Genomic DNA, 17,270 nt, shown 5'->3' with positions numbered 1-17,270 from the left:
AGTCGACCTGAGTGCTTCTGCCTCCACTCTTATATGTCACCCTATGTTCCTGCCTCTTCTGGAAGAAAGTATTTACCACTGCCATTTCCATCCTCTTTGCAAAGTCCACCACCATCTGTCCTTCTACATTCCTGTCCTGAAGACCAAACCTGCCCATCACATTTTCATAACCTCTGTTCCCTTCCCCAACATGTCCATTGAAGTCTGCACCAATCACCACTCTCTCCCCTCTGGGGATGCTCTGCATCACTTCATCTAACTCACTCCAGAATTTCTCCTTCTCTTTTAACTCACATCCTACCTGTGGGGCATAACCACTAACAACATTGAACATTATCCCTTCAATTTCCAGCTTCAGACTCATCACCCTATCTGATACTCTCTTCACCTCAAGAACATTCCTTACAAACTCCTCTTTTAGAATAACTCCTACTCCATTTCTTTTCCTATCCACACCATGGTAAAACAATTTGAACCCTGATTCTAAGCTTCTAGCCTTGCTCCCTTTCCACCTGGTCTCCTGTACACACAGTATATCCATCTTTCTTCTCTGCATCATATCAACCAACTCTCTTCCCTTCCCTGTCATGGTCCCAACATTCAAAGTCCCCACTATCACTCCTAAACTCTTGCCTTTCCTCTTCTCTCTCTGCTTACGAACACGCCTTCCTCCTCTTCTTCTTCGACCAACAGTAGCCCAATTTCCACCAGCACCCTGTAGGTCAAAAGCACCAGTGGCGGTCGTTGTTAACCTGGGCCACGACCGATCCGGTATGGGAATTATATTCTTGATTCGCATCATTGATTTGGCAAATGTTTTACGTCGGATGCCCTTCCTGACACAACCCTCTGCATTTATCCAGACTTGGGACTGGCACAAGAAGACACTGGATTGCGCCCCCCCGTGGTTACATTCACCATGCAAGTCACTAGTGGGCCAGAAAGTACAGGCTCAACGTACTGTACAAGCATCTTCTGTGACAGAGAATCGCCACCTTACAGTCTCTACCCCTTGAAAACTATGAGGTAACAGTATAAATAAATTTAGTGCATAAAATACTGTCTGTAAGTCAAGTAAAGTGTGAGACGGAAAGCGCATCGGCAGCTGGTCATCTCAGGGACACTGATGGTATAATAATACCGCTTGAACTGATTATCACTTGGATGTATGATATTTAATATTTAATTACTGTAGTGCACAATATGAGAGAAACCGTAACTTATGCCATAGTTGTTGTTTAAGTGTAGTTTCCATGTATCCACAAAAAATGTAACATGATGCCATGTATTACAGTACATGGTTGCTTAAACCGTTCATGAATTAGTATGTGTTAGGCTTATTTAAACTATTTTGTTGTTGTATTTGTTAAAATTTGTTTGCATTTAATCAAAAATAGTGACGCACCTCTTTGGTAATACAAAGGGCATAAAAAGGAATAAAATACATACAATGTTTCTTAAAGAAAAAAACATACATTTTAGTAAAATTAAGATTTTTTATTTATTTATTTGGGAGATAGCCTGGTAAAGTTCTTGTAAAGCCTGTCTGGATTTTAAAACAAATTTACCAAAGTGTGGCAAACAGAGGACACAGTGACACAGAAACCCATTGGCGTGCGACATAAACACACCAACACAGAAGTATAAACGCTCACAATGTCATAGGCATGTGATTGACCTTGATTGTAAAAGGTAGGGTGAATAGTGGTAAAGTGGGACACTTTCTGAAAATGGTTGTTAAATATGATTTGCCACACCCCGGAAGTGATGTCATAGCCACAGATTTTTTTTTTGAAAAATTTTATCACATACTTGCTAATGATGAACTCATTTTGATTTTTAGTAATAAAAACATATCCATGCAAAGATATAAATTATTAAGCTTAACTGTCCCACTTTACCCATTGTCCCACTTTACCACTATTCACCCTATAGCAGCAAGGTTGCCCTTAAGGCTGATTTATGCTTCTGCGTTTATGATGTGTCTGCTCCCTCCACAATCTTGTCATTTTAATCGATTCTGTTATTGTTTATGACTGTACACCTTCTTAATCAGAAATAAATAAATTAAATAAATAAATTGAATTACATGCTAGGTAATAGTGGACTAGTTCTCAAAGTCCTCAGGTAGCCCATACAATATGATAACGTTATAGCCAGGGTATATGTGTACAAGTTATGGTGCATTTTATCAGTATATTAGTTTTGGATTTGTAGGACTTTATACTCCTAATTGATTTTGCAGTAATCATTTTGATTTTTAAAAAAATCCTGCCATACAGTACACTCCCATGTCCCATCAGAATGTAAAAATATGGCAAAATATGGCATGACACAGAAATAAATTACATATCTTATATGACATAAATAACTGTTTAAAGTAGAAGTGTTAGATGAAATGATGTAAACAAAACATTTTAAAGTATAACAGCATTATGTCTACAGGTAAATTTCACTTAGCATGGCATGCAGCTCCGTCACTTTTACCTTTAGCCATGACAGATACAAACAGCAAAACGAAACCGCAGTGACTTCATTTTCACCACATCCTACACAGACATTGTCTTACCTACATTATAATTTTTCCTTCAGCATCACGCAAAATTTCAAACTGTCCTCTGTTATTTACCACATCACTCAGCACCACAAGAGGCTGGAGAGGTATTATCTTCAGAGGATACAAACTGCACGTGCTGTGGAAAAATGGAAAAACCTTCTCAGTGAACTGGTGCGAGAACATGTGCATGACAGTGTTACTGGCAGTATCTATGAACCACACTTCCCCCAAATCCATGTCCAGGCGAATTTTGACCACCTGGGGTTTGGGAGCCAAAGTCAGAGCAGTATGTTCTCCTGAAGGGGATCGGGCACAAAGCTTTTGATCGTTGTACCCAATACTCCAAGCACCGCTGGGAAAAACACTGGGTTTTTTTCTCTGCACGGTCTCAGTGGTCACACCAAGCATCCAGAAGGTGCTGTTTCCCACCTCAACATTCCAACAGTGTAGCCCTGAAGAGAAACCTTCAGATCCCAGAACACATAAACTCCTAAACTGTCCAGGAGTGTCCAAAACTGGCGGTCTGTATATGTCAGCCTTTTCTTCATGGTCTTCATCAGTGTCTCTCATGCTGGTCAGATCCGGGGACAGGATGAGTTGTGAGTGAGCTGTGTTTGGATTTAGGATAACAGGACCTGAGAGGACATACAGTATTACAATAAGTGTATATTATTGAAATAAAAAAAAAAAGTTTAGAAGGCTCTTTAAATGAACTGTCCCCATATCCATACATATTAACGTACAAGCAAAAAAACCATCAAGTACAGTTATTGTTGGAATATCTCTTAACAAACAAATTGAACACTCAAAAGCTAACATCATCATTATCATTATCATCATCGTAATCAAAAGGGAAAAGTGCACCAAAGTTATATGACTTGAGCAGGGACGATGAAAAGAAAAGACAGGATCTTAGGGAGGCTGTCAGAAGACCTCCAGCAACATTACAATGACAACTCTTGTATTTTCTACATCCGTCAAAGGTGTACGGTGGTTAAAATGAAGCTCTATGGTTTACTATGACCAGGTAAGATCATGTTTAATGTATAGGGGCAAAATTTTGGCACAAAAACAAGACAACTTATCACCCAAGAATGCAACACCATTCACCACCAGATTGGTGATGGCAGCTTTTGGGCTGTGGTGACAGATGGAATCATGGATAGTTCCAAATTTTTATCATCAAAACCAATTATTTGGGGGTGGCACAAAATTAGCAGGCCACGATTAGTCAGCTGAAGTTGAAAAAGTAGCACCTTCCCTCAACTAGGTACAGTAATAACCCTCGTAATGACTCGAAGATGGCTATGTAATTAAACATATACATGAAATGTACAGTATAATTATGAAAGCTGAAGATGATTCAAAGGATTCCAATTATTAGTTTGTGGAATGTTATGCATTGAGATAATAATTAAAATGCCAGCACACTTTGGGGCCAATATAATGTACTGCAGGACTGGCCCATCATTTTTTTTTGCTAATATTGTAAAGTGGGCTTAAAGTAGAGCAAGGAAATATCTTGCTCTGCCAATATAAAACGATTTTGCTTCTCCTCTCTCTTGATGGAAAAGCTAAGCGAGAGAAAGCTTAAAAGTTTGGACAATGATTGTACGTACAATGATTCCAACAGGAACTTGTGTTTGCTAGTGTGTGTGTTGAACAGCAGCATTTATATACAGTGGATCACAAAAAAAATTATATCATGGAAAGGTTTTTTTGTAATGTAATTAAAAAAGTGATACTTATAGTCTAAATATTTCAAGTTTTTTTTAGATTATAAGGAAATAAGATTGTACTGTAGCTAATAGCTGATAGATAAAAGGGACAGTATCGTTAAATATTAGGATTTTTAAAGAGCAAACAGAGATTTACAATATCTATATAATAATAAAATGATATTTATATTTTTTGTAATACATTGTATATTGTACAGTATATTGGTGGTGTGTCCTACTGTACTGCTTTATTGCTATCCTGGGATAGGCCTGGAGCCGGACTACCTTGGAAAAGGTACCAAACTCGGACCTTGGAGGTGCAAAGCAACAGTTCTAACACCATCTACACCATCGTGCCGCCCCCAGGAACATTAGCATTCTCAAATAATCTAATTCCTAAAGATAAAACATTGTTCACAGTCATGATGGCTTTAATCATAATGTTAATTAAAAGACTCACTGTATTTAATGATGCTCTGCATTTTGTTCCAGAGTCTAAACTGCAGGTTTCCCACATACATTGCAACATCAATAACTTCGCTTGAAGCCACATTTGGATCAAAATCTTTGCAGTCGGCTCTAAAATAAATAAATAAATAAATAAATAATTGGACTTCTCCAATAATATATATTTAAAAAATCTTTATGGTTAAAAAAAGTAGATTTGTAGATACAACCAAATATCATAGCCATAACAAAGGTAGAGGTTTTAAATTCTGATGTTCCTCAAGTCCAAATTATAATGACAATTCACTTTAAATTTGAGGCTACTTTTATATGAAGAATAAAAAAAGGGGAAAAAAAGAAAAGCAAAGCAAATCCAACTCACTTTGCTAAATTCCTGTCAAAGTTCTGTTTTGAGAAAAAAAAGGAAATATTTTGGTATTAGAACACATATGTACAGGATAAAAGGTTTTAAACATCTGATTGAACATCAGAATGGATGACCTGAGGGATAGAAGATGGAAGCCTAACCTTCAGGAACTTGATGTCTTCAAATTCAAATTCTTTGTGTATCTTTACAATAGTGTCTGACAGTGATTGTATCTCTTGATTCATCTTGTTTATTTTGCTTTCCAGACTCTTTGTTTTCTCCTGCTCCTCCTTCTTTAGCTGAGTAATCATGGCTTGATTCTCCTTTTGTAGAAACTGCCGAAGTTTTTTAAACTCCTCCTTTATCTGATTCCTTATGTACTCTGCCTGTTGCTGACATGATGGACACAAGTGCCAGTAAATCAGATTTACACGCCCATTTTCCATCCAGTATATTCTCACTCATATATTCTCACTTATATGATAGCCTGATATCATCTTATCATTTTGATTCATGCACATTCACATTTCATATAAACTTATATAATTCCTTTGAGTGTGTAAAGCTGCTTTGCAACAATGTCAATTGTTAAAAGTGTTATACAAATAAAATTGAATTTAATTGATTCAATATAAGCAGAACAATTGAAAAAAGACACATTGCCCTATGCAAAAACAAATATAATATAACATTAATGCAACTGACCTATAAAATGTATAATCTGAAACAAGTTAATAACTGTCATTATTGGATGCTTTTTGCATTATAGGCAGGATTTCTATCATAGGCAAATTTACTGGTCGGATTACTTTCATGGACAATTTATATTTTATAGGAATATAATTTAATTATAACTTATCAGATCATATCACAACCTAATTAACTTTTAAGTAGGCTAGACATTCTTACCTTTATGTGGTCTACATTTTTATGACAATGAAACTGGGCATCTTGAAGGCTCTTTCTTTTTATTTTTAAGGTATTCACTGCACTGGTAAGAATATCCTACAATCAGAAATATAATTTAATTATTAACTACATATTCCATATATATATATATATATATATATATATATATATATATATATATATATATATATATATTTATAATTCATTATGTCAGAATTCATCATAAAAATGAAATTACAAAGATATGCTGGACAAAAAAGCCCTGAGAAAAAATTATTGCAGTTATGTTGTAAAAGGTTTGACATTGGAAGTACTGATAATGATGAAGATCAGAGCAGTCAGGAGGCACCAGCTGTGTCCTGTTTATGATTTATTTAATTTTTAATAATATTGTGCCACTTAATACTTTGTAGTGACAATCCACTCTTGAACAGCTCCAAGTTGGTAAGATACAAATCTATAATAAAAAAGGCTAATAAACTACTTCTTCTCTTGCAAAGGATGGTTGGAAAAGGTATTTATACAGATTTTTTGTAAAAATTCGGCCTTTGTATACCACCTCATTGATAAAATGTAACGGGTGTGAACGGTGTAAGAGAAGTTAAGACTTTGAGGTTTAATTCAATGGGGTTAATCATTCACAAATGACAAATTATATCTCAATTCAAGTGTGTCACAATAATAATGTACACACAGCGCCGCGCTACCGTATAAAACGTACATTCACATCAACTACCAAACAGAGTTTTATCAGTAATCTCCCAGAGTTCCCAACTACGATTAGATCACCGTCTGACCCCACAGAACTCGATCAGGCGACTGAATATTTAGAGTCGACATTTCGCTATACCCTAGATAATGTAGCTCCAGTCAAGAGAAAAATTATTAGAGATAAAAAAACTTGCTCCCTGGTATAACGATCACACGCGCACTCTAAAACAGACCGCTCGGAAATTAGAACGTAAATGGCGTCAAACTAAATTACTAGTATTTCAAATAGCATGGAAGGAGAGCATCCTGAACTATAGAAAAGCTCTTAGTGTAGCTAGATCAACATATCTCTCCACTCTTATAGAAAATAACAAAAATAATCCTAGATTCTTATTTAATGCTGTAGCCAAATTAACCAGAAATAAGACCACTGCAGAAATCTCCACAACAACATCATGCAATAGTAAGGACTTCATGAACTTTTTTAATAATAAAATTGTAAATATTAGGCATAAAATTGAGGTTTTGAAACCGAACAATGTAATTGATGCAGATGTTAATCTAGCCATGTCAGATCAGAACCTAGAATACTTTACTCCCCTTGAAGAGAATGAACTAATTTCACTCATCTCTTCTTCTAATTCATCAACCTGTATATTAGATCCTGTACCGACACATTTTCTTAAACAGATAGTACCAGCAATAATAGAACCCCTGTTGAGAATAATTAATTCTTCACTCAGCATTGGATATGTTCCAAAATCTTTTAAATTAGCAGTTATCAAACCAATAATTAAGAAACCTGACCTCGACCCCTGTCAGCTGTCCAGTTACAGACCAATATCAAACCTCCCCTTTATCTCTAAGATCCTGGAAAAGATAGTAGCGGAGCAGCTATGCTCATATATACATAGAAATGGCATACATGAACTGTATCAGTCAGGATTTAGGCCTCATCACAGTACAGAGACAGCGCTCGTTAAAGTAGTAAATGACATTCTATTGGCCTCTGATCAGGGTTGTGTAACTATGCTTGTATTACTTGACCTCAGTGCAGCTTTTGACACTGTTGATCACGCTATTCTTCTTCACAGATTAGAAAATGTAGTGGGAATTAAGGGTACAGCCCTCTCCTGGCTCAGATCCTATCTGACCCATCGTTATCAGTATGTAGACTTAAATGGTGATTATTCTGCATGTTCTCTAGTGGAGTTTGGCGCTCCGCAGGGTTCAGTTTTAGGTCCACTGCTTTTTTCCCTTTACATGCTTCCTCTGGGCAACATAATCCGTAAGCATGGTATTAGTTTTCATTGTTATGCTGACGATACACAGTTATATGTCTCAGCAAAACCTGATGAGAAAAAACAGCTTACTAAAATTGAGCAATGTGTGCAGGACATAAGAAATTGGATGCTAATTAACTTCCTTCTGCTAAATCCGGATAAGACAGAAGTTCTAGTCATAGGACCGCATACAGCTAGGAGTAAAATTTTAGATCACACCGTAACTTTAGATGGCCTTTCTGTTCCATCAAATGCAACAGTGAAAGACCTTGGTGTAATTATTGATTCCAGCCTTTCATTTGAAGCACATGTAGATAATATTACCAGGATAGCATTCTTTCACCTCAGAAATATTGCCAGAATAAGAAATTTATTGTCGCCAAACGACGCAGAAAAACTAGTTCATGCTTTTATCACCTCTAGGTTGGACTATTGTAATGCCTTACTGTCTGGTTGTTCAGCTAGATGCATAAATAAGCTTCAGCTAGTCCAGAATGCAGCAGCGAGAGTCCTCACCAGAACCAGAAGATATGAGCACATCACCCCTATCTTATCTTCACTCCATTGGCTCCCTGTGAAATTTCGCATTGATTTTAAAATACTACTCTTGACATATAAAGCATTAAATGGTCTCGCGCCGCAGTACCTGAGCGAAATGCTAGTGTCTTACGATCCGCCACGCCTACTTCGATCAAAGGATGCAGGCTGCTTGTCAGTACCGCGTATTATGAAAAATACAGCTGGGGGCAGAGCTTTTTCTCATAAAGCCCCAAAGTTATGGAATAGTCTTCCAAATAGTGTTCGGGACTCAGACACAGTCTCAGTGTTTAAGTCCAGGCTAAAAACCTATTTATTTAGCCAAGCATTTTTATAAATAGATTTGCCATAGGTAAAGGAGCAGATCTGGGGGACTCATGGACGTAGAGTATTATGGTGAACTGGTATGTTTGGATGCTGTCTTCCTCACTCTCATTGATCACTCAGGTTTGCTGACGGTGAGGTGATTGTTTGCTTTACATGTCAGGAAGCCCTCATGTTTGTGTTTCCTTCTGGCTCTCCCTTTTAGTTATGCTGTCATAGTTAGTCCTGCCGGAGTCTCTGCTTGCACTCTACAGTTAATATACATTCACATTATACATTGTGTGACTGTGACCATACCTAACTGCCATCTCTCCTCTTCTTCTCTTTCCCCCCCTCTTTCTTTTTCCTCTCTCCTCCTGTCCCCCCCTTTCACTCTTTCTCTCTCTCTCTGTCGAGCTACACATGTCGTTCCTGAGCTGCCAGTGATCCAGACTCCCTCTGCCCTCCGGACCTGTCTGACCCATCCTGGTGCCCCGCTTCTGGCTGAAGATCTCGTCACATGGATGCCCCGTGTGTCTCTCTGGGATGCGTCTGGTGTCTGGGAATGATTCTCTCCACCTAGAAAATGGTTCTGGCCTTGACTGGTGTTGGCAACTGTTTCTCTGGGGACTTGACAGTTCGATAGTTCATGACTGGAACTTCTTACAAGTCTACCTGGGTCTTCAATAACTACCTGGACTCCATATTAACATCAATTAACATCAGCTATTATAGCTGAACTGCCTCCCACCCTACACACTGTATAAATGCAGATCATTTACTGCTTTCTGCTTCACCCAAATGAGGATGGGTTCCCTGTTGAGTCTGGTTCCTCTCAAGGTTTCTTCCTATTACCATCTCAGGGAGTTTTTCCTTGCCACTGTCGCCCTCGGCTTGCTCACCAGGGACAAACTGACCATTTTGATTCATACAAATTCACATTTCATACAAACTTAAATAATTCTTTTGACTATGTAAAGCTGCTTTGCGGCAATGAAAATTGCTAAAAGCGCCATACAAATAAAATTGAATTGAAATTGAATTGAATTTTCATACATAACACCCCAGTTCCCTTTTTACTCCATGACTAATCAAGCAAATAAAAGTCCTGGAAGTGGTGGACGTAAGTGTTAGGTTTGCATGTGGTACTGTAGCTGATCACCCAACATGAATTGTGTCTATGCAAGTGAAGGTGGCCATCATTAGGCTGAAAACATGAAAGATGGCCAAAACAACAGTTTGGAACATTAGGTTTAGAAACAGCAAAAGGCCTGGAAGACCATAGAAGACAACTAAAGTGGATGATGACAGAATTCTATCTATGGTGAAGACGAACCATTTTCCAACATCTAGCAAAGTCAAGAACACTCTTCAACTGTCTAGATGCATCTTTACAACAAGGTGCAAACTACTGGTAACACAGAGGAAGAAAAAGACCAGATTAGACTTTGCCAGAAAACTCAGCCAGATTCTGTGGACTGATGAAACCAGAATTAACCTGGTACTTTCCATCACATGTACCAGAATGATGGAAAGTACCAGAATGATCAGGAAAACATGGTGGAGGCAGTGCTATTGCATATGTGGGTATGTCTGCCAATGGAACCAGGTCACTTGTGTTTTTTGATGACCTGACTTTTGATAAAAGTATCAGGTTGAAGATTAATGGCCCAAAACATACAGTGAAAGCTACGAAAGGCAAAGAAACGAGATGTTCTTCAATGGCCCAGTCAATCACCTAATCTTAACCCAATTAAGCATGCCTTTCACTTATTGACAAGACTGACAAATTGAGACTGAAAGCAGAAAGACCCACAAAAAATCAGCAGCTGAAGGCGGCTGCAGTAAGGGCCTATTAAGCGTATGGAGAGAGGAAACTGAGAATTTGCTCATGGCCATGGGGTCCAGTATTAAAGTCAGTCCTTACTGTATGTTTGTAATTGTATGACTTTGTTCCATTATTTATAAGCCCCCTAAATTATTTGTGTGTATGAAAATGGCTGTAATTCCTGAATGGTTAATGCCACCTTACCTTTGTTCCAAAATTTATGGGCCTGACTGTACATGGGAATATACAGCTTAAAAAACACACACTAATTAACAACTGATGCTAACTACCTCCTATTGTAAAACAATACACATAGGCTATATATATTTTTTAGAATTGGTGGCAATGTGGCTTAGTGGTTAGCACTGTCACCTCCAGGGCCTGGGTTTAATCCGTGCTTCGGGGTGTGTGTACATGGAGTTAGCATGTTGATAGATAAATCAACAATACTATACAAAAGTTTTTTTTTTTTTCTAGATATCATAACATAACATAGATATATAACATTCCACTAACAAGAAAAACTCAGACACTATTTTTAGTGGTCAAAGGAGCAAAAGGAAAAAGTGTCATGTGCTGGAATTCTAATTTAGCTTTACTTTAGCTTGTGTAAAGCCTACCTTCAATTGAGAAGCTGCTTCATCAACAGGGATAAAAGAGTGCTGCGTGTGTTTAATCGAATCGCTACATTGCACACACACCGCATGTCCGTCAGTCACACAGAACAACTTCAGCTTCTGTCCGTGAATGTCACAGAGCGTCTCTGGATCTCCTCGGATCTTTAGGAAGGTCTTACTCAGGTTTTTTAAGGCCAGGTTGACGGGAGGGTCTGTTACGGATCGTTTCCTGCAAAGCGGACACTCTTTGTAGCCCTTGATGTCCCAGTACCGGTGAACGCAGCTGCTGCACGCGCTGTGACCGCACGAGAGGAGCACGGGCTCCTTAAAGATATCACAGCACACAGGGCACATAAAATCCTCGTCAGAAAAGAGGCGTTTAGACGCCATAATGAGGGCTTCTTCACTCAGGTCTAACGACTTACTGTAGGCTCCTGTCAGTTGTTGTTATTTCAGTTTCACTTTTACTAACATGCTAACTGAGCGTACTGGGAAATTACCGAAAAAAAACCGTGAAAACTTTTACTTTCAGTTCCAGGTTACCATGGTTTGTAGCAAACGAAATCAACCGCGTTGCAGTTGGTTTGAAATTGGACGGGGTTTTTTTTCGGTTTTTTTTTTTTTTTTTTAAATTGTCCGGCGACAGCACTTCACCTGTGCGCATTATCCGACTGAGATACGGATAATATTAATATTAGAAATAAAGAAATAAAGAAATGTTCATACTGTTTGTGTCAATGTGATGCATAGTGGTGTATAATGACTTTGCATATTATTACTTTGCATGTTTGTTAATTATTTTTTGTTGAAATTATATTGACTTTATTTAAATAGCTTTCAGATCATGTGACCTATTGCCTCAAAATCTAAAATCTAATTTAAACAGTTGATATTGTAGATGGATCTCTTGCTTATGCTCTGTAAAGTCCTCATAAATGGCTCTAATATAAGGTGCTGTTTGTTCATTGGTGATTTATGAGGCTAAATGAACTTTACCTTTGCAGCAGGAGTAAGTTTTGGTCTTGCTTTCCTGGGATGGTCTTCATGAGAGTTTCACTGATTTACAAATACATTAACCTGCTTTCTCTCCACCTTTTTTGGGAAGTTTACTTTAAATAATATTACTGTGTTGTTTTTTTTTTTTTTTGTAAAATTCTACTCTGAAGTCTGTGTTGTGCTCAAATACCCTTGAGCTCTACTGGGGAAAAAAAAACTGTACTCTAATAATTTAACCGTAACATAGCAAAAAATATTCATCCTGCTTCTACATATTTCTATTTTGAAAAAAGAGGACCATTGTCAATATAAACACGCATACAACTTAAAGCTAAGGCATACACTGCTTTTAAAATGTGTTTATTTGGCATTAAGACATTTTATTTGTAACGAAGCAGCCCATGGAAACAGAGAATTACAAATTATTACGGCCAGTTCAAACATTTTGATAAATTTAGTCAAAACAAAGGCTTTTCTCCATATAGCGGTTATATTTTAAAGCAAAATAGTATTTCGCGATTTTTCATTGTATTTGTATTGGTGCAAGACATAATGCACATGACTATGGAAAGTACAAATACACATCTGTGCAAGATACTAATTTTGAGTATTATTCAAACAACAGTTTTATAATAGTTATTATAATGTTTTATAAATTGTAAATGCTATACTGTAGCTAGACCTGATGTTTGGCTCTTGCATTGTGAGTTGCCGTAACATAAAGTTTAATAGAATGGCATTTAGTATCTGTTCTCCCATTAAAATGGAATCCTTATGGCATTACATTAAAAAATTACACCTTAATTGCAAGAGACATAAAAATTTCAGGACTGCTTTAGTAAACAAATTAACTTACTACATTTAAATATATATATATATATATATATATATATATATATATATATATATATATATATATATATAAATTTTTATTTTACAACAGTGGTTATCTAGGTTCATAGTGGCTCAGTGGTAGGTGGTTCGCCTGCCATGTTAAAGGCTCGGGGAGGGTTGCGCCAGGAAGGGCATCTGGCGTAAAACCTGTGCCAAGCTTTTATGTGCGGACCGGATGGTCCGCTGTGGCGGCCACTTGCCGGGAGCAGATAAAAGACCAACAACAACAACAACAGTGGGTATCTAAGACAGCATTTAGTGTAATTTATGCTTTTACAGGAAATGTGTGCCACTTTGAAGTGGGGAAATCCCACACAAATACCGCCACCTGGGTAAGCTAATGAAGAACCAGGGCGTGTCCAGAGCATTATTATCTAAGATTAACTATGAACAATCACAAAAACAGTTTAAATATTTAAAAACAGTAAAGCGCTAGACATAGGAAACAAATGTTACAGTGTAACAGTGTAAAACTAAACAAACCATTAATGCAATAAATCCTGTTATATAGCTCCATTAAATTTACCTTTAACCAAGCAAGAGGCAAGAACAAAACAATGTATTTTGTAAAAAAAATACAATACATTTGAATTGTACTGTAGTTTACGCCACATTTTCTACATTTCCACATCATTCTTCCAGGCTTAAAATGCATCATATCACCTGTTAAATCTTTAATCCCTTATTTGATCAACATTTGGATTGGATTTAAACCAGACAACTTTAAAGGTCTTTAGTTTTAGTTTAAATTTTTACCAGTTTAAACTAAGAGGCGACCCTTAGAAGCAGTTGTTTTGTTTTTTCTTTATGTTTTTTTGTTTATACACTGTTTACTCTATTTAATGCCAACGTGCTTTGAGAACTGACTGCTGTAAATATTTCAAGAAATAACCTGGAATGCCACATGCTTTACTTTCAGTTCCATTTACCAGGGTTGCCAGGTTTTTAATTGTCACATACACAAACCTATGTTCAATAAATCCAAGTCCAAAGCTAGTCCACAAACACCAAAATTAAGTTGGAGCATACAAGTACATAGTTTATGATTATAAACTATGTACTTGTATGCTCAGTCCATTAAAATTTCCCTTCACTGAAATGACATTATGACAGTGCTTCTGTGCTGAGGTTCATTAAAATATGGTTGCCATATATACATACAGTATATAGTTGGAAAAAAAAGTTTCATGGTTTACTGCATTAATTTGTCATAAAATGTGATCTGATCTTCATCTATAAGTCAAGATACAATTTGCCTAAAATAATTACGCAAAACAGTGAGGTTAAAAAAACCCAACACGAAGCAAGTCCACAACATAATGGCTTCAGAAAAAACATCCACAGCTACAGGAAGCACCTACTGTAGTTAAGGTTATTGTTGCCACAGAGCATTATTAATTATTATTGGAATATTATGATTAAATCCAAGGCTTCACTTTCCTTTTTCTACTACTATTTTGTATGTTGAATAATTGTGTTGAATAAAGACATGAGAAATCAGATTTTGTGTGTGTGTGTGTGTGTGTGTGTTATAATTTTAGGCACATTAAAAGCTAGTGGGCTTTTTAGGTTGCATTAGCCATGAAACACAACATGGGCGGTTCAGTGATATTTCGGAATGAGTTAGAAGCAATAACTAAGTGTTGGGGAAGGCATGCAACTGACTGGTTAAGTAACGTCCCTTTTGTTGTCCAAAAGTGTGGTGGTCGAGGCAGACAGACATTGTGACACCAAGTGCAAAAGGCCTATAGAGTTACTTTACAAATAAAATGTAAATTGAGTAAAATATAAAATCAATAGACATTAAACCCCACTTAACCTTAATTTATGAATCCTCTTGGCACAAAAATAAAACTGAAAGCGGTTCAGTTTTATTTTTGCAGATGTGCTTAATGACAGTCTTGGAAATGTGCACATAATTAAGGATATTGCCTACCAGTTATTAATTCCAAGGGATCACTTACTTTTTACACTACCATTTTGAATATTGAATGAGTGTGTTGTAGCCTATAAAAACACAAAAGAGATTTTTTTTAGGCACATTATATTGTCAATTCCCTTGTCTTGACAATTCACTTGATCACATTTTATGACAAAATTAATTAAAAAAACCATGAAATTTCAAAAGCTTCACATACCTTTTCTTGCCAGTATATATTGTGTATGCTCTTTTTAAGGCTTAATCCTCAAATAAATAAAAAAAATCTACAATGGGTCTTGACATTGTGCTGTTTTTAAATTTGGCTAATTTTGTATAGTGTACAATGCTCAAGGTGAGAAATTCAGAATGTGGATTTGACATCAAGTAAAATATAAATTTTTATCATGTCAAACAAAATAATTTTATCAGGTGAACCACTTTGACAAACCTTTTGCAGTCACATGACTACCATGAAGCCAGTCACCCTAATGGACAGCGGAAGTACTGTTACCCACCATTAGGCGATGGTTAACAAATACATTTGAGGTGTATTTTTAAGCTTAAAAAAAGTTTACCTGATGATTACCTGACTACCTACAAAATAATCTAATGATTTGTCACACAGGTAAAAGCGTAACCTAACAACTGATTGCTTCTGTTCTGTTTATTATTTTCATACAGTATGCAATATGTTACAGTATAGTGGACTTTATACAGTACCTTAGTCAACCTTATTTATACCTTCAAAAGAAACAAGTGTGTTTAAATGGGTGAAAAGGGGAATAAGGGCGGTAATTTGCAGTAATCAAAATTGTATCAAAGTTTGTGGTAGTCTTAGCACATTCAGCACTTCTGTTGCAAGTAAGACAATGCTATGGAATAAACTGTGCTTTATTCTTCATAAAATAATATGCAGGTAACGTTAACTAATACAGACATTTCAAGCTTGCTAATTAATAGACAACTTACTGTTCCAGCATTGAATCCCAATTAGATTTGATAGTCAGTCGTGTGTTGAAAGCTAGTGGGCTTTGTATCTTGCATTAGCCAACATGGCAGTTCAGAGATATTTCGGAATGAGTTAGACGCATGAAACTAATTGTTGGGGAAGGCTCATGCAACTAATTGGTTAAGTAACGTTCCCTTTGTTGTCCAGAAGCATGGTGGACAAGGGAAAGACATTGTGATATCAAGTGCAAAAGGCTTATAGAGTTACAGTTACTGTAGCCAATTTGTTGCCCTGTACAGTGGTAAACCTGCATACAAATGTAATCTGTTTCGAAGGCAAGCTGTTAAGGTGAGATTTTGTATTGGAAAACAAATTTTTGTACATACAGATAATCCATTCCAGCCACCCAAAAATATTGCCAATATTACCAATTTCCAACATTATAATCATATTTGTTTGTATAAAGACAATCAAAACATTAAACATCTCTTAACCTTAATATGTGACGCTTTTTGGCACCGGCTGCTTTAAATACAAGCTGTCAAAAACAAGTCTTTGTTTTATTTGATGATGTGTATATACAAATATGTATAAATATGTAAACTTACTAAGCATGGCTTCCCACGGCTTCTGAACAGATATGCGACCATATGTACGCGCAACTGGAAGTACATGCGTCCGCCTTGGTTGCTGGTATCCTGAAAATGCTTTCATGTACAGAGGCAAATTTCTTGCAAATCTTTAGTTCTTAATGCAAAAATTTTAAATGCATGATCAAGGCAAGTTTGTATGCCGAGGTACCAGTGTACAATTTGTCACCACCTCTGTCTACTTTTTCCTATCTACAGTATGGGCATGCATGTGTGTATTTTCAAGTTAAAAAAAAAATTATTTTATGTGCATAATTTCCAAAAGGAGCAAAATAAGAACAAACAAAACTAGACACACAAGGATTTTAGAGAAATATCTTGCATGATACATTAGTGCAATTCAGTTTATTGATTATTGAATCCTTATTAAATGTATATTTAATGTATAATAATAAATTCAAAGCTGCTCTGAATGACTAAGAAATTGATTTTAAAAATGACATAAAAATCTATTTAAAAAGCAAATGACACCTATACTTTGCTTAACATACATGTTATATATAATTCGAAACACTTTTTAAACAAAAGTAATAAGAACGAAAGAAATGTATAGAAACCAGCATGAATAAGCCAGGAAAAAAAA

The 17,270-nt window shown here is 36.5% G+C and overlaps 1 protein-coding gene across 2 annotated transcripts; it reads right to left on the bottom strand.

The window, feature by feature from the left end:
* Nucleotides 1-1,799: 1,799 nt before the first annotated feature.
* LOC128513795 (zinc-binding protein A33-like) lies at nucleotides 1,800-11,733 on the bottom strand. Of its 2 annotated transcripts, none has more exons than XM_053487337.1 (6): nucleotides 11,281-11,733; nucleotides 5,999-6,094; nucleotides 5,251-5,481; nucleotides 5,105-5,127; nucleotides 4,736-4,854; nucleotides 1,800-3,192 (listed from the first exon to the last, which is right to left on the bottom strand). In XM_053487337.1, exons 1-6 carry the CDS (start codon nucleotides 11,665-11,667, stop codon nucleotides 2,570-2,572), a joined length of 1,479 nt encoding a protein of 492 aa, XP_053343312.1. In that variant the 5' UTR covers nucleotides 11,668-11,733; the 3' UTR covers nucleotides 1,800-2,569. The 2 variants fall into 2 exon arrangements, with proteins under 2 accessions (XP_053343312.1, XP_053343313.1); XM_053487338.1 differs by having other exon boundaries at nucleotides 5,251-5,475.
* Nucleotides 11,734-17,270: the final 5,537 nt, after the last annotated feature.

The sequence above is a fragment of the Clarias gariepinus genome, chromosome 26 (assembly GCF_024256425.1).
Source record: "Clarias gariepinus isolate MV-2021 ecotype Netherlands chromosome 26, CGAR_prim_01v2, whole genome shotgun sequence".
In the NCBI taxonomy this organism is placed as follows: domain Eukaryota; kingdom Metazoa; phylum Chordata; class Actinopteri; order Siluriformes; family Clariidae; genus Clarias; species Clarias gariepinus.
This window is presented reverse-complemented; position numbering and strand designations above follow the sequence as displayed.

Coding starts and splice junctions, on each gene's coding strand:
- LOC128513795 (XM_053487337.1), bottom strand. CDS start 11,667: ATGGCGTCTAAACGCCTCTTTTCTGACGAGGATTTTATGTGCCCTGTG. Junction 4,855..5,104: donor TTTGACAGGAATTTAGCAAA/GTGAGTTGGATT, acceptor TATTTATTTTAG/AGCCGACTGCAAAGATTTTG. Junction 3,193..4,735: donor GCAGAGCATCATTAAATACA/GTGAGTCTTTTA, acceptor ATGTCCTCTCAG/GTCCTGTTATCCTAAATCCA.